Here is a 27,897-nt window from a genome sequence, read left to right as displayed (position 1 = left end):
TGTTTGCAAACATTGCCGCAATAGGACGATGTACGCAAGTTGTCTAATTTATGTTGCTTATACAGTGCCTTGCGAAAGTATTCGGCCCCCTTGAACTTTGCGACCTTTTGCCACATTTCAGGCTTCAAACATAAAGATATAAAACTGTATTTTTTTGTGAAGAATCAACAACAAGTGGGACACAATCGTGAAGTGGAAAGACATTTACTGGATATTTCAAACTTTTTTAACAAATCAAAAACTGAAAAATTGGGCGTGCAAAATTATTCAGCCCCCTTAAGTTAATACTTTGTAGCGCCACCTTTTGCTGCGATTACAGCTGTAAGTCGCTTGGGGTATGTCTCTATCAGTTTTGCACATCGAGAGACTGAATTATTTTCCCATTCCTCCTTGCAAAACAGCTCGAGATCAGTGAGGTTGGATGGAGAGCATTTGTGAACAGCAGTTTTCAGTTCTTTCCACAGATTCTCGATTGGATTCAGGTCTGGACTTTGACTTGGCCATTCTAACACCTGGATATGTTTATTTTTGAACCATTCCATTGTAGATTTTGCTTTATGTTTTGGATCATTGTCTTGTTGGAAGACAAATCTCTGTCCCAGTTTCAGGTCTTTTGCAGAATCCATCAGGTTTTCTTCCAGAATGGTCCTGTATTTGGCTCCATCCATCTTCCCATCAATTTTAACCATCTTCCCTGTCCCTGCTGAAGAAAAGCAGGCCCAAACCATGATGCTGCCACCACCATGTTTGACAGTGGGGATGGTGTGTTCAGGGTGATGAGCTGTGTTGCTTTTACCTCAGCTGTAGATCTCTGCAGTTCATCCAGAGTGATCATGGGCCTCTTGGCTGCATCTCTGATCAGTCTTCTCCTTGTATGAGCTGAAAGTTTAGAGGGACGGCCAGGTCTTGGTAGATTTGCAGTGGTCTGATACTCCTTCCATTTCAATATTATCGCTTGCACAGTGCTCCTTGGGATGTTTAAAGCTTGGGAAATCTTTTTGTATCCAAATCCGGCTTTAAACTTCTTCACAACAGTATCTCGGACCTGCCTGGTGTGTTCCTTGTTCTTCATGATGCTCTCTGCGCTTTTAACGGACCTCTGAGACTATCACAGTGCAGGTGCATTTATACGGATACTTGATTACACACAGGTGGATTGTATTTATCATCATTAGTCATTTAGGTTTGGATCAATGGATCATTGGATCATTCAGAGATCCTCACTGAACTTCTGGAGAAAGTTTGCTGCACTGAAAGTAAAGGGGCTGAATAATTTTGCACGCCCAATTTTTCAGTTTTTGATTTGTTAAAAAAGTTTGAAATATCCAATAAATGTCGTTCCACTTCATGATTGTGTCCCACTTGTTGTTGATTCTTCACAAAAAAATACAGTTTTATATCTTTATGTTTGAAGCCTGAAATGTGGCAAAAGGTCGCAAAGTTCAATGGGGCCGAATACTTTCGCAAGGCACTGTAAGTGCATTTCACACTACTTTTGGATTATAATTGGATTTTAAGGCTCATATGAATGTCCTGCTTAATATGTTTATGTCATCATCGCAAATCAACTGCATTATACTTTAAAAAACGAATGGCTCTTTTGGCTAGCTTTTTCTACAGCCTATATCAATGAGCGTTAGCATTCTAGCTACAACTGCTACATCCAAAATAGATATTTTGCAAAGATCCCAACCAGATAAACTCAGTGAAAGAAAATAAATGTCCCTTTTTCAGGACCCTATCTTTCAAAGATAATTCAAAAAAATCCGGACAGCTACAGAGAGACTATGTGTAGCAACACCTGCACAGGATCGGTACAGCCGAACATCACACCTGCGGGACAGGTACAGGATGGCAACAACTGCCTGAGTTACACCAGTGCTCAGACTGTCCGCAATAGGCTGAGAGGCTGGACTGAGGGCTTGTAGACCTGTTGTAAGGCAGGTCCTCACCAGTCATCACCGGCAACAACGTCGCCTATTGGCACAAACTAGAGGTCGACCGATTAATCGGAATGGCTGATTTAATTAGTGCCGATTTCAAGTTTTCATAACAATCGGAAATCTGTATTTTTGGGCGCCGATTTACCTTTTTTTTATACCTTTATTTAACTAGACAAGTCAGTTAAGAACACATTATTTTCAATGACTGCCTAGGAACGGTGGGTTAACTGCCTTGTTCAGGGGCAGAACGACAGATTTTCACCTTGTCAGCTCGGGGGACCCAATCTTGCAACCTTACAGTTAACGAGTCCAACGCAATAATGACCTGCCTCTCTCTTGTTGCACTCTACAAGGAGACTGCCTGTTACGCGAATGCAGTAAGCCAAGGTAAGTTGCTAGGTAGCATTAAACTTACCTTTATAAAAAACAATCAATCATAATCACTAGATAACTACACATGGTTGATGATATTACTAGATATTATCTGGCGTGTCCTGCGTTGCATATAATCTGACTGATCATACAAGTATCTGACTGAGCGGTGGTAGGCAGAAGCAGGCGTGTAAACATTCATTCAAACAGCACTTTCGTGCGTTTTGACAGCAGCTCTTCATTGTGCGTCAAGCATTGTGCTGTTTATGACCTCAAGCTTATCAACTCCCGAGATGAGGCTCGTGTAACCGAAGTGAAATGGCTAGCTAGTTAGCGCGCGCTAATTGTCGTTGTGTTGCTGGTTCGAGCCCAGGGAGGAGCGAGGAGAGGGACAGAAGCTATACTGTTACACTGGCAATACTAAAGTGCCTATAAAAACATCCAATAGTCAAAGGTTAATGAAATACAAATGGTATAGAGGGAAATAGTCCTATAATTCCTATAATAACTACAACCTAAAACTTCTTACCTGGGAATATTGAAGACTCATGTTAAAAGGAACCACCAGCTTTCATATGTTCTCATGTTCTGAGCAAGGAACTGAAACGTTAGCTTTCTTACATAGCACATATTGCACTTTTACTTTCTTCTCCAACACTTTGTTTTTGCATTATTTAAACCAAATTGAACATGTTTAATTATTTACTTGAGGCTAAATTGATTTTATTGATGTATTATATTAAGTTCAAATAAGTGTTCATTCAGTATTGTTGTAATTGTCATTATTACAAATACATTTTGAAAAATCGGCCGATTTTAATCGGGATCGACTTCTTTGGTCCTCCAATAATCGGTATCGGCGTTGAAAAATCATAATCGGTCGACCTCTAGCACAAACCCGCTGTCGCTGGACCAGACGGGACTGGCAAATTTTTTTATTTTACTGATGAGTCGCGGTTCTGTCTCACCAGTGGGATGATGGTCGGATTCGCGTTTATCGTCAAAGGAATGAGCGTTACACCGAGGCCTGTACTCTGGAGCGGGATCGATTTGGAGGTGGGTCCGTCATGGTCTGGAGCGGTGTTTCACAGCGTCATCAGATTGAGCAATCTTAATGCTGTGTGTTACAGGGAAGACATCCTCCTCCCTCATGTGGTACCCTTTCTGCAGGCTCATCCTGACATGACCCTCCAGCATGATAATGCCACCAGCCGTACTGCTCGTTCTGTGCGTGATTTCCTGCAAGACAGGAATGTCAGTGTTCTGCCATTGCCAGCGAAGAGCCCGGATCTCAATCCCATTGAGCACGTCTGGGACCTGTTGAATCGGAGGGTGAGGGCTAGGGCCATTCCCCCGCAGAAATGTCCGGGAATTTGCAGGTGCCTTGGTGGGGTAACATCTCACAGCAAGAACTGGCAAATCTAGTGCAGTCCACGAGGAGGAGATTCACTGTAGTACTTAATGCAGCTGGTGGCCACACCAGATACTGACGGTTAATTTTGACCCCCCTTTGTTCAGGGACACATTATTCCATTTCTGTTAGTCACATGTCTGTGGAACTTGTTCAGTTTGTCTCAGTTGTTGAATCTTGTTATGTTCATACAAATATTTACACATATTAAGTTTGCTGAAAATAAACGCAGTTGACAGTGCGAGGACATTTCTTTTTTTGCTGAGTTTATAATCTTGGCGACTGTTCAAGCAATAATCCAAACATCATTTTAAGCCTATAGCACAAAGATTTTGTTTAGAAGTGGTGCAGTGTATGATGACTGCCAGGTACCTGGTTATTGATTCAAAACCAAAAGTGTTTTTCGAAGGAGATGTGACCTTTCTCACCACAACCTGAGTGAATGCATATACACACACGCTCTACCTCTTTTCAAAAGGTTAGCTCGTAGTATACTTCAAGCAGATGTATAGTTGACAAATATGTCTGTGTAAAACTCCACAAGGAATTGGGTTTCGAGATGATTCTTCCACAAGAACAAAATACTTCTGTATTTCTAAATTACTTTTTATGTATTGGAGGCAAATTTGGTTATTTGGAGTTTAAGGTAACTGTTCCATATTCAATTTAAAAAGTGATTAAGGGGCCTCCCGAGTGACGCAGCGGTCTAATGCACTGCATCTCAGTGCTAGAGGCGTGTCTAAACACCCAGGTTCAATCCAGGGGTCTACCACAACCAGCCGTGGCCGGGAGTCCGATAGGACATCTGGGTTTAGGGAGTGTTTGGCCGGAGGGGATTTACTTGGCTCATCGCCCCCTCAGTCACCAGCTGAACAGCGTTTCCATTGGTGCGGCTGGCTTCCGGCGGGTCATGTTTCGGAGGACGCATGACTCCACCATTGCCTCTCCCCAGCCCGTTGGGAGTGATGAGACAAGATCCGAGGAAACATGGAAACAAGACGGCTAAGCTACACTGAGCACCGGCTGAAGTTAATATGAAATCGCATTCCAAATCTCAGATTCACATTTTGGTCATTCAGCAGACGCTCTTATCCAGAGCGACTTACACTAGTAGTAAGTGCGTACTTTCATGCTTTTTGTTGTTGTACTGGTCCCCCATGGGAACCGAACTCCACAACCCTGGCGTTGCAAGCGCCAGACTCTACCAACTGAGCCACACAGGACCATTCACTGGAGCATGTTGTTTTCTTCTGTCAAAGTAAAATAATGCTAGCCTATTGAAACTACCTGAATCATCGCAGTAGTGTGCCTACCTGCCTTCTACTTGAAAATAATGAGAGCATCCAAGTTGAAAGCTTTTCTTTGGGTTACTGTACTATTATGTTATGGTGTGTGCCACTTTTCAATGCTTTTCTGCTAGTATAGCCCACTTCTTCTTGACATTTGATGTGTCAATGGGCCAAGTAAAGCCTACTGTACCAGTACATGTAACACTGTCTATAAGCTGGAAAAGCCAACAATATATTTTCCCTTCACCACAGATCTCATGGCCTTAAATTGCAGTTCTAACATAGTTCTAACATTGGACATAGTTTGTGTGACATTTGGGTTCACGTACAGGATTTCCAGACGTACTTTCAGTCGAGACTGATTTTCATCTAGCGGCCAAGGATGGCACATTTTCACATATTTGGGAAGCTGAAAAATGAATGTCAGAAAGTATGCCATAAAAAAAAAATGTCCTTTTGACATGTTTTCCACCAGCAAGTCGTATTTTGTCATGCACAACAGATGTGATAGTTCGGAAAAGCCTCCCATGCCTAAGAGTTCAAAAATGGCAAGGAATGCACAAGAGGCAGTCTGTCAGTGGGAGACTGTGTTGGTGTACTTACTAGATCTGCCACTCACATCCCTGTGTCTAAGAGCATACACATTGTAGGCTATGTACAGTATGTACCTGGCTATGCTGTGTTCTTGTGAGCATCTCTGAGAGCGGGTCTGTGCCAAGTTTGCACTGTGTTTGGGTGATCATGTCAATGTCAATTGCTATATTGTAGGTGTGTGAATGTGCACGAGTATTGTACTGAATGCTTAGTTTTCATGTTTGTCTCACACGTATGCACATATCTGGGTGTCTATCTAGGTCCTCCAATTGTGCACCACACCATCACCCTGAGAGAGGGCCTTACATGTGCTTTAGGATGAATGGGTTGCCCCTCTATTATGGCTCCCCAGTCTATAAGGTCCCAATGCTCAGAGTGCAGCTTTCAGAGAAACTGGGCTGTTATACAGACAGACACTGTGAAATTACCTTCCACGTCACATGCGCCTCATTACTTGCACGATTAATGTATCACAAGGCCTCTGGGTCAAACCAAATGCAAAGACTCCGGGAGGTACCATGGCCAATTTCCAAGCCAGCCAATACGCGTCTGATACTGCCATTGGGTCCAATTGGGAAGCTGGATGGTTGTAACATTCGGGGGGCCATCTACTAAAGGTGCAGTTATCAAATGTATACTGTGGGCTGGATGCTAAGCTGTTGAGTCTGACTTAAGTATGCTCTTTGTAATGTGTGGTAAGCCAAGCTTTTTCAGGGTTACTGTTTTACCACAACTCAAAATGTTTTCTTCTTTGAACTAGAACGAGTCCTCAGTGTGCCGGAGCTTAAGGCTGGTTTCCATGGGGATGGTACAGAGCTCAGGAGAAACCATTTAAAAACAACTGGATGAACAAATGTTTTCCGTTGCATAAGATGCTGCACTTTTCATTTGAACTGTTTTCATATGCTTCACATTCTTATTTCAAATACAGTGCATTCGGAAAGTATTCAGACCCATATTTTGTTGCGTTACAGCCTTATTCTAAAATTGATTATAAATGTTTTTTTCCCCATCAATCTACACACAATACCCCTTAATGACAAAGAAAAAACAGTTATTTTGAAATGTTTGCAAATGTATAAAGAAAATATCACATTTACATAAGTATTCAGACCCTTTACTCTGTACTTTGTTGAAGCACCAGTGATTACAGTCTTCTTGGGTATGATGCTACAAGTTTGGCACATCTGTATTTGGGGAGTTTCTCCCATTTTCTTCTCTGCAGATCCTCTCAAGCTCTGTCAGGTTGGATGGAGAGTGCCGCTGCACAGCTATTTTCAGGTCTCTCCAGAGATATTCGTTCAGGTTCAAGTCCGGCCTCTGGCTGGGCCACTCAAGGACATTTAGAGACTTGTCCCAAAGCCACTCCTGCATTTTCTTGGCTGTGTGCTTATGGTTGCTGTCCTGTTGGAAGGTGAACCTTTGTCCCAGTCTGAGGTCCTGAGTGCCCTAGAGTAGGTTTTCATCAAGGATCTCTCTGTATTTTGCTCTGTTCATCTTGGTTAGCAGATGTTAATGCATGTGTAGCGAAATGCTTGTGCTTCTAGTTTCGACAGTGCAGTAATATCTAACAAGTAATCTTACAATTCTCCCAGAACTACCTAATACACACAAATCTAAAGGGGTGAATGAGAATATGTACATATAAATATATGGATGAGCGATGGCCAAGCGGCATAGGCAAGGTGCAATAGATGGTATAAAATACATTATATACATATGATATGAATAATGTAAGATATGTAAAGTAGCATTGTTTAAAGTGACTCGTGATCCATTTATTAAAGTGTCCAGTGATTGTGTCTCAATGTGGGCAGCAGCCTCTCTAAGTTAGTGATTGCTGTTTAGCAGTCTGATGGCCTTGCGATAGAAGCTGTTTTTCAGTCTCCCGGTCCCAGCTTTAATGCACCTGTACTGACCTCGCCTTCTGGATAGTAGCGGTTTGAACAGGCAGTGGTTCAGGTGGTTGTTGTCCTTGACGATCTTTTTGGCCTTCCTGTGACATCGGGTGCTGTAGGTGTCATGTAGGGCAGGTAGTGATGCGTTGTGCAGACTCTGGAGAGCCTTGCGGTTGAGGCCGGTGCAGTTGCCGTACAGGATGCTCTCGATTGTGCATCTGTAAAAGTTGGTCAGGATTTTGGATGACAAGCCAAATTTCTTCAGCCTTCTGAGGTTGAAGAGGTGCTGTTGCTGCTCCTTCACCACACTGTCTGTGTGGGTGGACCATTTCAGTTTGTCAGTGATGTGTACGCAGAGGAACTTAACTTTCCACCTTCTCCACTGCTGTCCCATTGATGTGGATAGAGGGGTGCACCCTCTGCTGTTTCCTGAAGTCCACGATCATCTCCTTTTGTTTTGTTGACGTTGAGTGAGAGGTTATTTTCCTGACACCACACTCCAAGTGCCCTCAGCTCCTCGCTGTAGGTTCTCTCGTCGTTGTTGGTAATCAAGCCCACTACTGTTGTGTCATCTGCAAACTTGATGATTTGAGTTGGATGCGTACATGGCCACGCAGTCATGTGCCTTTTTACTGAGGAGTGGCTTCCGTCTGGCCACTCTACCATAAAGGCTTGATTGGTGGAGTGCTGTAGAGATGGTTGTTCTTCTGGAAGGTTCTCCCATTTCCACAGAGGAGCTCTGGAGCTCTTTCAGAGCGACCATCGAGTTCTTGGTCACCTCCCTGACCAAGGCCCTTCTCCCCCGATTGCTCAGTTTTGCCGGGCGGCCAGCTCTAGGAGGAGTCTTAGTGGTTCCAAACTACCTCCATTTAAGAATGATGGAGGCCACTATGTTCTTGGGGACCTTCAATGCTGCAGAAATGTTTTGGTACCCTTCCCCAGATTTGTGTGTAGATTGAGGATGTTTATTTATTTGAGTGCACTTATGTTGGGCGATTTAGGCCTGGCTCGCAGTCTGCATTCCAATTCATCCCAAAAATGTTCAATGGGGTTGAGGTCAGGGCTCTGTGCAGGCCAGTCAAGTTCTTCCACACCAATCTCGACAAACCATTTCTGTATGGACCTCGCTTTGTGCACGTGGGCATTGTCATGCTGAAACAGGAAAGTGCCTTCCCCTAACCAAAGTGTTGCCACAAAATTGGAAGCACAGAATTGTCTAGAATGCTCTAGCGTTAAGATTTCCGTTACCTGGATCTAAGGGGCTGAGTCTAAACCATGAAAAACATCCCCAGACCATTATTACTTTACAGTTGGCACTAGCATCCACCGAACCCGGATTCGTCTGTCAGTTTGGCATTGCGCATTGTCTGTCCTCGGTTGCAACATTTACTACCGAGTTCCAAACTGCCTCTGGAAGCAACGTCACCACAAGAACCGTTCATCTGGAGCTTCCTGAAATGGATGTGCCATTGTGTGCGGCTGCTCGGCCATGAAAACCCATTTCAGGAAGCTCCAGATGAACGGTTCTTGTGGTGACGTTGCTTCCAGAGGCAGTTTGGAACTCGGTAGTAAATGTTGCAACCGAGGACAGACAATTTTTACCCGCTTCAGCACTCGGTGGTCCCGTTCTGTGAGCTTGTGTGGCCTACCATTTCGCGGCTGAGCCGTTCTTGCCCCTATATGTTTCCACTTCACAATAACAGCACTTACAGATGACCTGGGCAGCTCTAGCAGAGCATAAATTTGATGAACTGACTTGTTGGAAAGGTGGCATCCTATTCTACTGCCAATGTTTGTCTATGGAGATGGCTGTGTGCTCGATTTTATACACCTGTCAGCAATGGGTATTGCTGAAATAGCCAAATCCATTTATTTGAAGGGGTGTCCATACATTTGTATATACAGTACCAGTCAAAAGTTTGGACACATTGTCATTCAAGGGTTTTTCTTTATTTTTTACTGTTTTCTACATTGTAGAATAATAGTGAAGACATCACAACTATGAAGTCATACATATGGAATCATGTAGTAACCATAAAATGGTATTTTAGATTCTTCAAAGTAGCCACCCTTTGCCTTGATGACAGCTTTGCACACTCTTGGCATTCTCTCAACCAGCTTCATGAGGTATTCACCTGGAATGCGTTTCAGTTAACAGATGTGCCTAGTGGAATCTCTTTCCTTCTTTAATGCGTTTGAGCCAATTAGTTGTGTTGTGACAAGGTAGGGGGTGGTATACAGAAGGTGGACCTATTCGGTAAAAGACCAAGTCCATATTAAGGCAAGAACAGCTCAAATAAGGAAAGACAAACGACAGTCCATTACTTTGACTGATCTTCATGTCTTAGTGTGTAAAATGTTAAGTTCGAAAGTTTATTCAAGTGCAGTCACAAAAACCATCAAGCGCTATGATGAAACTGGCTCTCATGAGGACGCCACAGGAAAGGAAGACCCAGAGTTACCTCTGCTGCAGGGGATAAGTTCATTAAAGTTACCAGGCTCAGAAAGTGTATCCCAATGAAATACTTCAGAGTTCAAGTAACAGACACATCTCAACATCAACTGTTCAGAGGAGACTGCGTGTATCAGGCCTTCCTGGTTGAATGGCTGCAAAAAAAACAACCTACTTAAGGACATTAATAAGCAGAAGAGACTTGCTTGGGCCAAGAAGCACGAGCAATGGACATTAGACCGGTGGAAATCTGTCCTTTGGTCTGAGGAGTCCAAATGTTTGATTTTTGGTTTCAACCGCCGTGTCTTTGTGAGACGCGGAGTAGTTGAACGGATGATCTCTGCATGTGTGGTTCCCACCGTGAAGAATGGAGGTGTGATGGTGCTTTGCTGGTGACACTGTCAGTGATTTATTTAGAATTCAAGGCACAGTTAACCAGCATGGCTACCTTAGCATTCTGCAGCGATATGCCAGTCCCACTAAGCGCAAACCAAATGGGATATAATTTTGTTTTTCAACTCGACAATGACCCAACACACCTCCAGGCTGTGGAAGTGCTATTTTACCAAGAACGAGAGTGATGGAGTGCTGCATCAGATGACCTGGCCTCCACAATCACCCGACCTCAACCCAATTGAGATGGTTTGGGATGAGTTGGACCCCAGAGTGAAGGAAAAGCAGCCAACAAGTGCTCAGCATACAGTATGTGGGAACTCCTTCAAGACTGTTGGAAAAGCATTCCTCATGAAGCTGATTGAGAAAATGCCAAGAGTGTGAAAAGCTGTCCTCAAGGCAAAGGGTGGTTACTTTAAAGAATCTGAAATATAAAACCTTGTAAATAAAAGTTATTAAGCTGCTCTCAGTTATGTTAGGCTATACAGTCTGCCAGCTGTTTGTGTTAGTCTCCCCTCATGTTGTCTATCCTCCGGTATCCCCATCCATCAGTTTCCTCAATGCTGTTTGTGTTAGTTTCCCCTCATGTTGTCTATCCTCCGGTATCCCCATCCTTCAGTTTCCTCTGTTTGTGTTAGTCTCCCCTCATGTTGTCTATCCTCCGGTATCCCCATCCTTCAGTTTCCTCTGTTTGTGTTAGTCTCTTCTCATGTTGTCTATCCTCCAGTATCCCCATCCATCAGTTTCCTCATGCTGTTTGCGTATTCATGCAAGAGCTCTGGAGGAGACCCAGAATGTGCTGATATGCATTTCCCTTTAGCAAAGTCAATGTTAATATCGTTAGGAAATGCCTGGCTGTCTGTGTATGTGAAAGAATGTGCAACAGTAAGCACTTTTAAGTGTATTATCATGGTGGAGAATAATTAGTTTAATTCCAGTAGTATTCCCTATTGAAATGCTATTTTGGGAGTGCTGGGTGTAGTACCACTGCTCACCACTATGATTGAACAATACCTGACGACTCAAACTGATCCCCCCCCCCCCCCCCTCTAGGTTTGCTACATACTTCAGTCTGAGACTGCTATTGTTGAAGTTGTTTTTGATGAAATCAAAATTAGTGGTGTTGTGCAAAACAGTCATGCGATTGGATCATCTCTAACTAATCAGAGTATCGCTGCTTTGAATTACCCATGTATGTTCTGGCTCTGGGCCAACCCATCAGGTTCTGGTTCCAATCAGGATGGTTAGAAATTGTTTTGTTCTAGATATCATTGAGGAGGTACTCAGATCCAGACTTATTGCGGCAAAAAAACTAACGTCCATGGGCCTAGCGTCTGGCCGAAGCAAGGTGTTTGGGTAGCCAGGAAAGATCGCACCCACCTCGACTTTGGTGTTCCGCTTCTTCCGCCCCCATAGAGTGGTGCTATGACTGATAGTCTTGAGTTGGGACTGTTGGACATCAGGCCCTCAGGAGAATGGAGCTCAATTGAAAGTATCTGTTTCATTGGGTTATCAATCATTGTTCAACATAGTTCTGTCCAGTGTGGGTACCTTGTGCCTCCTGGTAATTGGTGTCCGCAGTAGGATGTCCTTTTGGGCTATTGGAGTTGAACCAGGAGTCGTGTGAGAGGGATGTCTCGGAAGTATGAGGATAGTTTCCCCATGGTTTGTTACAGTTTCTAGTGTGCTACTTAGCCATGAATTTGATTTCACCTGGGGACAGTGTGCTGCAGTGTTGTCATGGTATTGTACTGAAACAACTGGCTGTTTAGTAAGGAGTAAGGTTACACCATCCATCACTTTTAACACCATTACCATTTGTTTTCCACTGACGGGGCCAGGACTATATCTGGGGTCAATTATAAATCCTGCTCTTTGCTGACTGTGTCAGGGTTGAAATACTGACCCAGGCACAAAGATCCCCGTTGCACACATTAATCACATTCTCTTGGGATGGAGCGGGAGGTCGTGGGTGTGGGATCCATTTCCAGATGGCACTACACTTTATGGAAATCCTGAGGATTAATGGGAAAATGGCTAATGTGAAGGACCCAGCTATCATTGCCCACATTTAGAGTCTGATGCACTGCATACATTCAAGTTAAGGTAATGCACATTTGTGGACTGTTAAGGTCTCGTAAAGTTGACAATTTTATCACCAGCTTAAGTCAGAACAACATTCCCTTTTGGGAAGTATGCAATGTTCACGCACACGAAATGTATTGAACACCAGAGATTTAGTTCAAGCTGTCTTGAGTGTTAATGCAAAGGGGCCGGTGAAATATGACCATTATCACGGATACATCTTCTGCTGCAAGATACAAATTGCCCTAATGAAACAACGTATGAATAGATTAAAATAGGCTGGTATGCTAAATGAGCCTCTAGAACAAAGCAACAAGCTCCAAGACCAGCTGATGCAAGCTTGGAATCCAGTAAAATTAATTACATTTGCCAAAATGAGAGAGCTAAGTACTCGTGCCGATACAGAAATAAATTAAATCATTCAAAATACTACACCAGAGAGCATGATTTGGCCACAGAGGATAATTAACTTTTTTTTTAAAAAATGAGCTGTGTGTTTTGTTTTAAGCGTGCAGTTAGGGAAATGCGCATGGCAAATAGCTTAATAGCTTAGATGTATAAAATCTTCCCTCATGTGGCACTTTGGGGTGGACCCACCTGTCTCAATCAATGAAAGAAATGGACAAGATGGCGGTGAACACATTGTTGGATTGCTTCATTGAGCAAAAATTGATTTATTTTAATACAAGTAAATTTTTTTCAAACAAACCACCTGCAACTGGACAGAGACATTTTAGAACATCCATGTTTGACCCGAAATCAAGAACGAAGATCGTATCGGCAGGTTAAGGTTGGCCAAATGCTCTGTCCTACGCCAAACATAGCCAGCCGATCTGACCCTCTTGCTTACAGCTGCAATAGGGTTGGACAGCATTCCTATGTCGATTAAGACACCACAGAACCGGTGCGAGATATGACTCGGAAAACATACCTCAATCCAGGGTTGAGAAATGCGTAACACTCCATCCAAATTGTCCAATTATCCCAACTGTTACACCTAGTGCAGCTTGTAAGCAAGCGGGTCGGATCTGTTGGCTATGCCAAACAGTACCTATCCTGTAACGGCTAATGGAACATAACATTAGCCAGTTACATGGCATTAGCCATATGCAAGCTAAGTTACTGCTAGTTAATAAAGCTAACAACATGTCTTCATCAAGTAAGGTTAGCCTATCAAAAATGAACAAATACTCCTCCAACACATATAAATGTACAGTAGGCCTACCTTACAACATTACAACAAACCATGTTTCATTTGAATAAATATCATGCAAATCATTAGGCTACATGGGGTATAAGAAAATTGCCATTGAAAATGTGGGTATAATTCACCGGGAAGTTAAGATGAGCTGTTTGATATGGAAGCCCATTCCCGCCACCCAAGAATAAAATGCATATATTCATAAAGTATTCAGAACCAATGACTTTTTCCACATTTTGTTATGTTAAAGCCTTATTCTAAAATTGATTTAAATTAAAGTTTTTCCTCTCCAATCTACACACAATACCCCAAAATGACAAAGCGAAAACAGGTTTTTAGACATTTTGGCCAATTTATTAACAAAACAGAACTACCTTTACACAAGTATTCAGACCATTTGCTATGAGACTCAATTGAGCTCAGACGCATCCTGTTTCCATTGATCATCCTTGACGTTTCTACAACCTGATTGGAGTCTAGCTGTGGTAAATTCGATTGATTGGGCATGATTTGGAAAGGCACACACCTGTCTATATAAGGTCCCACAGTTGACAGTGCATGTCAGAGCAAAAACCAAGCCATGAGGTTGAAGTAATTCTTTGTAGAGCTCAGAGACGACAGGATTGTGTTGAGGCACAGATCTGGGGAAGGGTACCAAACATTTCTGTAACATTGAAGGTCCCCAAGAACACCGTGACCTCGATCATTCTTAAATGGAAAAAGTTTGGAACCACCAAGACTATTTCTAGAGCTGGCCGCCCGGCCAAACGGAGCAATCGGTGAGAAGGGCCTTAGTCAGGGAGGTGACCAAGAACCTGATGGTCACTCTGACAGAGCTCTAGAGTTCCTCTGTGGAGATGGGAGAGCCTTCCAGAAGGACAACCATCTCTGCAGCACTCAACCAATCAGGCCTTTATGGTAGAGTGGCCAGACGGAAGCCACTCCTCAGTAAAAGGCACATGAACGCCCTCTTGGAGTTTGCCAAAAGGCACCTAAATACCCTGACAAAGAGAAACAAGATTCTCTGGTCTGATGAAACCAAGATTGAACTCTTTGGCCAAGCGTCACGTCTGGAGGAAACGGGCACCATCCATACAGTGAAGCATGGTGGTGGCAGCATCATGCTGTGAGGACGTTTTTCAGCAGCAGGGACTGAGAGACTAGTCAGGATTGAGGGAAAGCTGAACGGAGCAAAGAGAGAGAGAGAGCGAGAGATCCTTGATGAAAACCTGCTCCAGCAGTCAGATCCTGAGCGCTCTGAAGGTTCATCTTCCAACAGGACAACGAACCTAAGCACACAGCCAACACAACACAGGAGTGGCTTCAGGACAAGTCTCTGAATGTCCTTGAGTGGCCCAGCCAGAGCCTGGACTTGAACCTGATCAGACATCTCTGGAGAGACCTGAAAATAGCTGTGCAGTGACTCTTCCATCTAACCTGACAGAACTTGAGAGGATCTGCAAAGAAGAATGGGAGAAACTCCCCAAATACAGGTGTGCCAAGCTTGTAGTGTTACACCCAAGAAGACTCAAGGCTGTAATTGCTGCCAAAGGTGCTTCAACAAAGTAGTAAAGGGTCTGAATACTTACGTTAATGTGATGTTTTAGGTTATTTAAACATCTCTTTTTGCTTTGTCATTATGGGGTTGTGTGTGTGTAGATTGAGGAGAAAAAAAAAACAATTTAATACATTTTAGAATAAGGCTGTAACGCAACAAAATGTGAAAGAGGTCCAAGGGTCTATTTCTTCCGAATGCACTGTAGATCATGCATGGGTTATGTTTCTTCATTTGTAGCATTGTGTGGCAATTTCCATCAATCCACATTGTAGAAATCAGCACAGCAGGGCTGCCCGTAAATGTGTGGGGAGTTGACATTTGCCCCAGCACTTTTGAGTTGGTTTAATAAAAATAGACAAGACAGCATTAAGAGGGACAAAGTACTGTTGTTTAGACTGATTTGCCTCATAATTTGTTTGACAGGACTTTGTTTTCGTCCTCCCTAGGGCCAGGAGTTTATTTATGACCTGATTAGAAAAATGCTGGTCCCATCGTAGTCTATTTTTTACAGTTGATTTATTACTATGTCATCCCATACAACTAGGGTCTGAAGTTTACCCGGTCAGGTTAGCCTACCAGATCAGGAAAAACTCCGGGCCCCAGGAAAACAATTTCCCCCCCCCACCACCACCACACATTGTGGTGCCACCTCTGAAATCACCACACGTTACAAATGAAAAACTGATGATCTACTATCTAAAAATGGATTTACATATCTTGTTTTTTTTTAAATACTGTAGTACCAACATTTAAAAAAACTGTGCCCGGGAATGGGCTTCAATGGTTTTATGTGGCTCATTACAGCCAGCAGCTACTGCGACAATTTCAGAATGTGACAGGCTGCAATTTCAGTAAAAACTAAATAAAGCAAGCCTCAAATATAACGAACATGTCTATACATTTATACTGTAGGAGTTTTGAGCTCAACAAGAACATTTTGTTTACACTGCTCTGCTCAAAGGGGGGGCATTTTTTTTTTGGGGGGGGGGGTGAGTAACTTGCAAAGTAAGAATTTTGCACGTTTAGACAATAGTAATGTCTCTCGAGAATCTCTCCAGTGTCCATCGTCAATGTGAAAACGGTCTATGATGATGCTCTCTGTTCTGGTTGTAGCAGTGTGGAGGTTTTTGTCTGTGGGTGCTGTTGACCTGTAAGTACTCGCTCGGCTTGTTCCAAAGCCTGGTCAATAGAGGTGCTTCTCTAATCGCACTTTGGAAAGAGACGATTGATCGGCTGTAAGGGAATCTCCAGGTAATAACACTTCAGGGTCTAGATGGCCATACAATGAAAGGCCAACCAAACAGGGTAACACACTGTCTATGTCATGAATGCTTTGTTGGGACAAGTCAGCCTAATAGGTGACAAACTGGTACTGTCCCATAGCCAGGACTGGAGTGGGTGTGTCCTTTACTTGCTCTGTGTATGTCATGTTGCAGGCTCTGACTGAAATTAAATTAGGCCTAAGCTTGGGGCCATTCAATAATCAAAGGTAACAAACCTGTCTGATTCCGTTTAATTTTCACTTGGCGAGCTGTGAGCTCCAGCCTCTCCACTCAAGGTACCTATACACTCTAATGCCTTCTTGGGTCATTTGGGATAGCTAGTGGGTAGGTGTTGAAGTCACTTCTTAATGAGCCCAGTAATATGGCTGAAGCTTCTATAATGAAGAGCCCCTGTGAAATATCTATTTTGGCATGAAAGGTGAGAGGAATTTGAGTGGTGGAAACATTGAGGAGGATGGGAGACCCACGGTATCGGCACGGAATGCATGGAACGACAAAGTGTGTTTCAGAAATCTACTATTTTAACCTAAAGCATTTTATAAAGACCTTTTATTTATAATACAATGTTATGGGGAATGTGAATGAGAGGGCTACTTACTGTGTTGGGAAAGGATCACCACAGTGATTGAATGAGGGTATGAGGCATGAGTTGAGCTGTTCAGAGCCTTGACTTCAGTGCTGGACAGGATTTGACTGGGTAGATAAACAATAACACAAACACAGACAAAAGAGCTAAGAATGATTTAGTCCAAGTAAGGAGTAAAATCATTGATGTGTAATAATGTGATTGTGTATGTGATTGACTCTACATATAGTAATGAGAGAAAATTGATAGGGGTACTCACAGTGCTTGGAGAGGAAACATTCAATGTGTCAGTGGATGAGAGGGCACATGAGACGTGGCTTCGGTTCATGTCAGGAGAGAGTTGGCAATGGTTGTGGAATGGTCATGTCTTAATCAGGGCACTTAGCTGTAAATACAAATAGCAGATACATTCCATTACAGCTGCACCATCGTAGGTTTGGACAATGAGTTTCTCTATGAACTCAAACATCTCAAAATTCACAAAGTCAAACACAGACTGCGCATCTTGCCCACTTGACACATCAAAGTAGCCAAAGAAACGTTCCTGAATAAAGCCCTGATCATCCACATACCCGACGATAACTGACAACTGCAAGCAGACTGCTGGCACCATTAGGTCCCAGAGTGGTGGGGCAATTTTTACCCCCTGGGGCCCAGAGTTTTCCCTTATCTATTAACCTAACCAGGAAACCTTAGGGTCCAGAGCTATGGCAGTGATTAATCAGTTGTAAAAAGGTTTTATAAGGACTTTGATGGGACCAGTTTTTCCTAATCAGGTCACATGTTTGTTTTTTTAACTCCTGGACCTGGGGGGATGAAAACCCTTTCAAACTGCAGCAACCTTATACTTGTTCATATGAATTATATTTAGACTAGATTAGGAGGGGTATTTCCCCTTCACAGAGACAACTGCTAGACAGTAGAACTCACTGGGCTGAGCTTGCTTTATGCATGTTTGCATCATGCACGCTTATGCAACTGTGCCTTATAAAAAATGAACTCATCTGTCATCACTATGTTGTATTGATTATTTCCAGTGAATCATTTTGGGTTGAAAACGTATAGGCAGCCTAGCCAGCCCAATTTTGAATATAAGACTAATTTCATCACATTCACATTTTCTCCTGACATACATACAAATTGACCATTAAAAACAACGTGACCAATTAGTTTACCCTGAAAAAATGGACAGGGCACATAGGCTGTATGCTATGGAACGCCGTTTGGGTCTTTGCATGTCAAAAAAGATACACGTTTTAATAACGTTTGCGCTCATGAACGTTTTACGTAGTTACTACACATTGATTACACTATCCCTCGTATTTCAGATGTCACAATGATTCATCGATACGTATGCTATGATGCTGATAAAGTGGTCTCACGCACCTACAGTGCTGGTCATTTAAAAAAGCTAGCTAGCTCATGGATGCAAACAATGTTCTTCCCCAAAAACATAGCAAAACGACAATCTGTTTCAGTAGCTATATAGTTAGCTAGCTAACTATATAGCTAGGTGTCATCTAAAATAACCCTAATTCATAAGACCGTTCTTATTTGATTGATGGTTGTCAGACCAATCTATGTGAAGCTAGCCACAATAAGGATTAGCCACAATAGTGAACTTTGTTTCACCTTCAAAATAAGTGTCATGCTAAACAAGTTTGAAATGTTATATAAAATCAACAAAAGACAATAATTTGTTAATTTGACAAATCTGTTGAAACCACACTGGATGTATTAGACTTTAGAATTGCATTGGGGCATACTTATTTAACTGTACAGCCTTACCCCTTGTCATTGATCCACAATCCATAGGTATCAGTCTACTCAGTGGCACCCAGAGAACATTAGTTTCATAGCTCTTATTGTGGGACTCTAAAACTGTGAATTGAGCTACATTTGTTGTCATCCTATGTGTATTGAACACTATTCCAGAGGAAAAACAATATTGCATGGATGTTTGAGTCTGAAAACTCTGAGGAGGACATTGGGGAAAAATATATTGGGTATTGAGTAGACTGTTACCCCATTTCATTGATCCCCAATCCTTAGGTAAAACTGTACAGTGCCATATGAATGTCAATACACACAATATGCTGACTGGGAAGGGGTTTCACACAGTCACAGTCCTGCGATAAGAGCTACAATGCTAGTATTTTCGTAAACTCTTCACAGTTGTGTTCTGTGGGTATCACAGAGTAGACTGATACCCCATTTCATTGCTTCACATTCCAACCTTGTTTGACATTATCTGTTCTAAATATGGCATGATTCCACCAATTGTAACGTTCTGCATCACTTTCAAGAGGTACTTTTGAAGACAAACAGCAAATTCCAATATTGTGCCTAATCCTTATTGTGGCTAGCTTCACAACACATAACCCAGTCCGGTCGAGCCTCATGAAGCTTGCTGGCTGCTTATAATGTTAGCTTTGGGCAACAGGGTTTAGTAGCTGGCTAGCTATTTATTTTCACGAACTGAAGTTCAATTTCAACAGGCGAACAAGTGGCTACCTAGCTAATACCAGAAGTTTCGGTCCAGCACAACATTCTACAATTAAACTGTGTTATTTGACGTGTCAAATACAGCTGTTCCTAGTAACGTAGTAGCCTAGAGTTGATCAGACTGAAAAATCATCTCGTTTTCATCCCATCCAGCATGTCAGAGCTCTGTTTAGGTGAAGCCAAGGTTGCTACCCCATTTATGTAATGAGTTTTTGCTTGTGTCTGTCTGGAGTGATTATGTGTTATCATCTTTGCTAAATAAATACCGGAGGAAAGTGGAAAGCTTACTTGAGCGGGTGAAAAACATTATCTGCATCAACCTCTCTCTCTTTTTAATCTAACTTTTAATGAATGATGCGATGGAAGCTATCAAATCATTCTGAATTGATTTCGACATCCCAGTAAATGTGCAATTACCTCTGCAACCTCCTTGTAGTTGCCCTTGTTAGCGGGAACTTTCCCTTTCGTCGTGTCCTCTAAAAGCCAGTTCTTGCATGTCCAAAAACGCAGTGGTGTTGATAAGCCACTTGAAAACATCCCTGTTTCAAATCAAATTGTATTGGTCACATACACATGGTTAGCAGATGTTAATGCGAGTGTAGCGAAATGCTTGTTTTCTTACTTCCTCATAGTGTTGCACAGTTTGAATACACAGACCTTCGCCATGATCGATGCAGCTTTTTCCCAGAAGGCTAAATCTGATGTGGACATTTAATATGCTCCCTGCATTTGTTTTGCCGTTTTAGCTGAACGATCAATGTTCTTCAGGTCACTGTACCCTCCTTTCGCCCATGGCTCACACTTTCCAAAAACCAGGCGAGGTCACCAATACAGGCGGCTTGATGAAAGGCTAACCAGCTAACATACAGTGCCTTGCGAAAGTATTCGGCCCCCTTGAACTTTGCGACCTTTTGCCACATTTCAGGCTTCAAACATAAAGATATAAAACTGTATTATTTTGTGAAGAATCAACAACAAGTGGGACACAATCATGAAGTGGAACGACATTTATTGGATATTTCAAACTTTTTTAACAAATCAAAAACTGAAAAATTGGGCGTGCAAAATTATTCAGCCCCCTTAAGTTAATACTTTGTAGCGCCACCTTTTGCTGCGATTACAGCTGTAAGTCGCTTGGGGTATGTCTCTATCAGTTTTGCACATCGAGAGACTGAAACATTTTTCCCATTCCTCCTTGCAAAACAGCTCGAGCTCAGTGAGGTTGGATGGAGAGCATTTGTGAACAGCAGTTCTCAGTTCTTTCCACAGATTCTCGATTGGATTCAGGTCTGGACTTTGACTTGGCCATTCTAACACCTGGATATGTTTATTTTTGAACCATTCCATTGTAGATTTTGCTTTATGTTTTGGATCATTGTCTTGTTGGAAGACAAATCTCTGTCCCAGTCTCAGGTCTTTTGACAGTGGGGATGGTGTGTTCAGCTGTGTTGCTTTTACGCCAAACATAACGTTTTGCATTGTTGCCAAAAAGTTCCATTTTGGTTTCATCTGACCAGAGCACCTTCTTCCACATGTTTGGTGTGTCTCCCAGGTGGCTTGTGGCAAACTTTAAACAACACTTTTTATGGATATCTTTAAGAAATGGCTTTCTTCTTGCCACTCTTCCATAAAGGCCAGATTTGTGCAATATACGACTGATTGTTGTCCTATGGACAGAGTCTCCCACCTCAGCTGTAGATCTCTGCAGTTCATCCAGAGTGATCATGGGCCTCTTGGCTGCATCTCTGATCAGTCTTCTCCTTGTATGAGCTGAAAGTTTAGAGGGACGGCCAGGTCTTGGTAGATTTGCAGTGGTCTGATACTCCTTCCATTTCAATATTATCGCTTGCACAGTGCTCCTTGGGATGTTTAAAGCTTGGGAAATCTTTTTGTATCCAAATCCGGCTTTAAACTTCTTCACAACAGTATCTCGGACCTGCCTGGTGTGTTCCTTGTTCTTCATGATGCTCTCTGCGCTTTTAACGGACCTCTGAGACTATCACAGTGCAGGTGCATTTATACGGATACTTGATTACACACAGGTGGATTGTATTTATCATCATTAGTCATTTAGGTCAACATTGGATCATTCAGAGATCCTCACTGAACTTCTGGAGAGAGTTTGCTGCACTGAAAGTAAAGGGGCTGAATAATTTTGCACGACCAATTTTTCAGTTTTTGATTTGTTAAGAAAGTTTGAAATATCCAATAAATGTCGTTCCACTTCATGATTGTGTCCCACTTGTTGTTGATTCTTCACAAAAAAATACAGTTTTATATCTTTATGTTTGAAGCCTGAAATGTGGCAAAAGGTCGCAAAGTTCAAGGGGGCCGAATACTTTCGCAAGGCACTGTATGTTTGATACCAATTCGTATTGAATGTCCTCACCTTTTTCATCCTTCTTCATGAAACTGATCTCAGGCATAGGTCGACCCTTCGTTTTAATTCGTACCTTTTCCGTGTACCCCAGAGAATGAAAGGGGTAAAAGTCAACAACATTTTCGGTAGCGTTGGCGGCGAGCTGATACTGATACTTGCCCCAAAGTTAGCAAGGCAAATTGAAATAGATTGCACTAACTGGACACTACAATAAAGTTCTAAAACCAATAAAACTATTATTTATAATCTACCTCTTCCGTCTCATGTAATTTGAAAAAACTCTTTTGAATTGAATAATATCCAAGAAATGCTCAGCTATCACTTTCAATCTCTCTCCAATAATACTCTGCGACACAACCCCAATACAACACACTAGGTTAATTCTCTGATCCTAATCCTATGATGGGATGGACAACATGTCAGTTTATACTGCAAAAGCTTTGATTTGTTGGAAGTTATCCTGCGGAAATGGTCATAATTACCATGTAGGTCAATGGAAGGGGGCGAGGCCTACAAGCCTCCAAAGTTTTGTATTGAAGTCAATGTACCCAGAGGAGGACAAGAAGCTAGCTGTCCTCCGGCTACACCATTGTGCTACCACAGAGAGTGCTGTTGAAGTTACTATAGACCTTCATTGCAAAAAACACCAGTGTTTTAATCAATTATGTTGTGGCATATGAATATATTTAGTATAGCTTTATTTAAAAATGATAACTTTTAGTGTTTCACTATAAAAAAAAATGAAATTTCACTGAGGAGGATGGTCCTCCCCTTCCTCCACTGGTGTGCATGTGTCTCTTGCTCTCTTTTTCTCTCTCTCTCTCTGTCTCATGACTCTATTACTTAGCAGTTGCCATTACTGCTAAAGTAATAGCAGACGTATTAAACAATGATGAGTACGTAAAGAATCAATACCTAAAAAAAAATCTCTCCCTCTCTGTTCCCCTCTTTTTCTTTTCTCTTTCACTATGCCTCCCTTTTCTCTCACCCTCTCATACAGGTACTTTGTGCTGGATCCAGAGCTGGGACAGCTGCAGTACTTTGTACATGAACAGGGCAAGAGCCAGAAGCCCAGGGGCTCCTTGCCTCTGATTGGTGCATCGGTTGTCCAGAGTGATGAGGCACCACACATGTTTATCGTCAACTCGTTCAATGGCGAGCTTTACAAGCTCAGAGGTATGCAGACACTTAATTGCCAATTATTCAGCTTCCTCAAATGAAACTGTTATAATATTAAGTATTTATTTGACATGCTGCCTAGTCAGAGATTGGGCATACAGGGAGATTGCATGGGGACATTGGGATGTGTGCATTTCCTAATGGGTGTTTTGCAGTTACGTCATAGAGTGATACCACTTGAGCAGCTTAAATTGTGCAACTGCCGAAAAACATCTCTTTTGTTTTGGAAAAGCACATAATGAAATTGAACCTGGAATGTTATAACTTAGCTTCAAAAAAATGTAATGAGTTGCATTACGAACTTTCATTTCCCACATTTGACATGAGTTTGTCAGAAGTAGGACTGGGACGATACCAGTACCGCAATATTCTTTTCTATGGCAAAAATAAAAACACGAAGCAGACCAAGCTCTTTGGTCCTTTAAAAAACCTGCTGTATATCAAATATTGTGTGCTATAGCTTGAAAAAACTAAAATGTTGACTCTGGATGACAACATAAGGATGTTTGTTTCCAAGCTTAGGGCTGTTTTCCTAAGGGAGTTAAAACCGCTTTGTGTTTTGTTTCCTTGGCACGATACTAACGAGTGTCGCGGTTCTGGCATCGTCCCGGCTCTAGTCCTATGCTTGTATCCACTGATTCAGCGAGAGTCTACCTGTTGCTCTGCTTCAGTCTCTGGAATGTCCCCATACATTCGCCAAGAGAGCTACCAAAATAACTGGCCCTAGATCTGTGGATGATGTAGGATCCATCTATTGAGCTCAGAGCAAGTGATAGTCCCACAGAGAATAAGTCATTGTAGTAAATCAATGCAGGAGTACAGGGATCCACTGTCTACAATGCAGATATGTAATTAGATACTGCTTAAATGAAAGAAGGTTAAATTACGGTCCTTATCAAAGAAGCTAGTTGGGTGCATGTTGTGTTGCTTGGAAGGTCTAAACACTATACTTAGTGGCTTACAAATCGTTCCTTTCATTGGGATGGGGGCATTTTATTTCAAACTTCAGTTTGCCAGAGTTAAACCAAATGATGGGGAACAATGCCCACCCCCCTTGAGTGTAGCAGCTTTTCATGAGTTGACTAAGATTAGTAGGCGCAGCTTAAATCACACACAGGTTGTCATGGAAACCCTGGGCGTCTATGGGGAAGGGAGAAGATCAAGGTTCAGCCAGGAACAAGTTTCCTATTCAACGACCTTCGGCGAGTCTGCAACAACAGACCCCTCTTTAGTATCGCCTTACGGGTGATTTGTACAGCCCAGATGTGAATGTGTTCTTTCTTTCCATGATGTGGATGCACTTGAATTCCCTTTCACAAATTGTCAAGTGCCAAGTCACTGAGAAGGTTCATATTTCTACAAGCCAATAATCTCCCTCCAGGTGTCCTTGGTCGAACACTTTAAATTGAATTTAGGAATGTTGTATTGAAGCCAAGGGGAATTATGTGAGATCTGATACAGGCGCCAAAGCACAGGCTCTGTCTTCATCTGTTATCCAACCAAGGGAGCATAGGGTAATTCGTTTTAGTCTAAGAGAGGGAGCATTCTGTTTCGAGCTTCGCCCAGAGCCATGCTCATTGCTCCAGAGAGTATGACATAAAAATGGGGGAAAGCATGAATTGAATCATGTTTGAATGATCAAATGTAAAATTAAGCTGTTGATCACATGATGCCATCAATAAGACAATAGGGGTGTTTATAAGGGTCAAGTCATTCTCACTGCTTTTCAAGGGGCTAATTGAGATGCCTGACTGCAAATCATACATTATTGTGAAGTAGCATAATGCTTTATAGAGTCTTTGGTGATAATGGCAACAAAATAAAACCTGTAGATTCAATCCCACTGCAAAATCAGACAAAGATAAAATATTTTAAAAGATCAATGGAACATTAACTTGAAAATTGCCTAGAACACATTCAATCTCATCTATAATAATTATCCATATTACATCTACAGTTGAAGTCGGAAGTTTACATACACCTTAGCCAAATACATTTAAACTCAGTTTTTCACAATTCCTGACATTTAATCCTAGTAAAAAAAACAACTTTATATTAAGAATGTGAAATGTCAGAATAATAGTAGGGAGAACTGATTTATTTCAGCTTTTATTTCTTTCATCACATTCCCAGTGGTCAGAAGTTTACATACACTCAATTAGTATTTGGTAGCATTGCCTTTAAATTGTTTAACCTGGGTCAAATGTTTCGGGTAGCCTTCCACAAGCTTCCCACAATAAGTTGGGTGAAATTTGGCCCATTCCTCCTGACAGAGCTAGTGTAACTGAGTCAGGTTTGTAGGCCTCCTTGCTCGCACACACTTTTTCTGTTCTGCCCACAAATATTCTGTAGGATTGAGGTCAGGGCTTTGTGATGGCCACTCCAATACCTTGACTTTGTTGTCCTTAAGCCATTTGTCCACAACACAGTATCCGGGAGCGTAATCATAGCCTCAAGCTCATTAGCATAACGCAACGTTAACTATTCATGAAAATCGCAAATGAAATAAATATATTGGCTCACAAGCTTAGCCTTTTGTTAACAACACTGTCATCACAGATTTTCAAAATATGCTTTTCAACCATAGCTACACAAGCATTTGTGTAAGAGTATTGATAGCTAGCATAGCATTAAGCCTAGCATTCAGCAGGCAACATTTTCACAAAAACAAGAAAAGCATTCAAAATAAAATAATTTACCTTTGAAGAACTTCGGATGTTTTCAATGAGGAGACTCTGTTAGATAGCAAATGTTCAGTTTTTCCAAAAATATTATTTGTGTAGGAGAAATCGCTCCGTTTTGTTCATCACGTTTGGCTAAGAAAAAACCCAGAAAATTCAGTCATTACAACGCCAAACTTTTTTCCAAATTAACTCCATAATATCGACAGAAACATGGCAAACGTTGTTTAGAATCAATCCTCAAGGTGTTTTTCACATATCTATTCGATGATAAGTCATTCGTGGCAGTTGGGTTTCTCCTCTGAAGCAAATTGAAAAATGCACGCAGCTGGAGATTATGCAATAATTGCAACGGAGGACACCAAGCGAGCACCTGGTAAATGTAGTCTCTTATGGTCAATCTTCCAATGATATGCCTACAAATACGTCACAATGCTGCAGACACCTTGGGGAAATGACAGAAAGAGGAGGCTCATTCCTTGCGCATTCACAGCCATATAAGGAGACATTGGAACACAGCGCCTTCAAAATCTGGGGCATTTCCTGTTTGAAATTTCATCTTGGTTTCGCCTGTAGCATCAGTTCTGTGGCACTCACAGATAATATCTTTGCAGTTTTGGAAACGTCAGTGTTTTCTTTCCAAAGCTGTCAATTATATGCATAGTCGAGCATCTTTTCATGACAAAATATCTTGTTTAAAACGGGAACGGTTTTTTTATCCAAAAATTAAAAGAGCGCCCCCTATATCGAAGAAGTTAAAGATGTGGAATTACATGCACGCTGTGCCTTGGCTCATTTATGACCGGGAGTTTGAAGACAGTGAACGTAAAATAATTACCCACCACAAAAAGACCAAGCAGTGTGCACCAACTTGGAAGACGAGCTGGACCGGGGAGGAGATTATGGCAGGGGACAATACCCTGTCATGGAAGTAGGCGGAGGCAGCGAAGTTAGGTCAACAACGGAAGCCTGAGAGGCAGCTTTTGGGGGAGGCACACAGGGAGATTGGCGGTCAGGGTTTAGACCTGAGCCAACTCCCCTGTGCTTACCGTGGGGAGTGTGTGACTGGTCAGGCACCGTGTTATGCAGAGATGCGCACTGTGTCTCCAGTGCGCATTCACAGCCCGGTGCGCTCATTGCTAGCTCCCCGCATTTGCCGTGCTAGAGTGGGCATCCTGCCAGGACGCGTTGTGCCAGCTCTACGCTCCAGACCTCCAGTGCTCCTCCACGGTCCAGTATATCCTGCGCCGGCTCTACGCACTATGCCTCCAGTGCGCCTTCATAGGCCAGTGCGTCCTGTGCCAGCTCTCCACACTCACCGAGCTAAAGTGGGTATCCAGCCAGGACGCGTTGTAGCAGCTCCCCGCACCACGCTTCTAGTACGTGTGAGTGATGATCCATGGCCCGAAGCCTCCAGTGATGATCCATGGCCCGAAGCCTCCAGTGATGATCCATGGCCCGAAGCCTCCAGTGATGATCCATGGCCCGAAGCCTCCAGTGATGATCCATGGCGCGAAGCCTGCAGTGATGATCCAGGGAAAGGAGCCTCCAGCGACGGTCCCCAGTCCGGAGCCTCCAGACAGTGAACGTGACACCCATGTGCAGTTGCAAACTGTAGTCTGGCTTTTTAATAGTGGTTTTGGAGCAGTGGCTTCTTCCTTGCTGAAGATATGTGTCGATATATCGATACATGTTGATATAGGACTCGTTTTACTGTGGATATAGATACTTTTGTACCTGTTTCCTCCAGCATATTCACAAGGTCCTTTGCTGTTCCGGGATCGATTCACACTTTTCGCACCAAAGTACGTTCATCTCTAGGAGATGAACGTAAATTCGAAATTCAAAATTCGATTTCCGTTTTTACACGTTTGTGATCTACAGGTAACTGCCAAAATGAAAGATATACCAACATAAAGTGTCTTAGGAGTTAAACACACCAATAGCGTTTGCTGGCCAATATCATGGATTCCCCTGGTACTGCTGCTCTTTCTGTGCACCAGTTCCGGAGGTCTACGTCACTGGCCGCTAGGCACCACTGAACTGTCTCATTACGCACACCTGGTTCCCATTCCCCCCGATTAGTA

The 27,897-nt window shown here is 42.5% G+C and overlaps 1 protein-coding gene across 2 annotated transcripts in view; it reads left to right on the top strand.

Moving 5' to 3' along the window:
* The window catches only part of LOC110496796 (oxysterol-binding protein-related protein 10), a 136,906-nt gene that overhangs the window by 8,246 nt on the left and 100,763 nt on the right, over positions 1–27,897 (top strand). For both annotated transcript variants that reach the window (XR_005037434.1, XM_036952521.1), the window contains exon 2: positions 22,951–23,126. Coding sequence is in view for 1 of the 2 variants with exons in the window: in XM_036952521.1 (XP_036808416.1) it covers positions 22,951–23,126 (176 nt within the window). In the remaining variant the exon portion in view is untranslated. The remainder of the gene's footprint in view (positions 1–22,950; positions 23,127–27,897) is intronic.

This window comes from Oncorhynchus mykiss, chromosome 18 (assembly GCF_013265735.2).
Source record: "Oncorhynchus mykiss isolate Arlee chromosome 18, USDA_OmykA_1.1, whole genome shotgun sequence".
NCBI classification, from domain to species: Eukaryota; Metazoa; Chordata; class Actinopteri; order Salmoniformes; family Salmonidae; genus Oncorhynchus; species Oncorhynchus mykiss.
The sequence above is the reverse complement of the archived record's forward strand: the minus strand, read 5'-3'. Positions and strand labels throughout refer to the sequence as shown.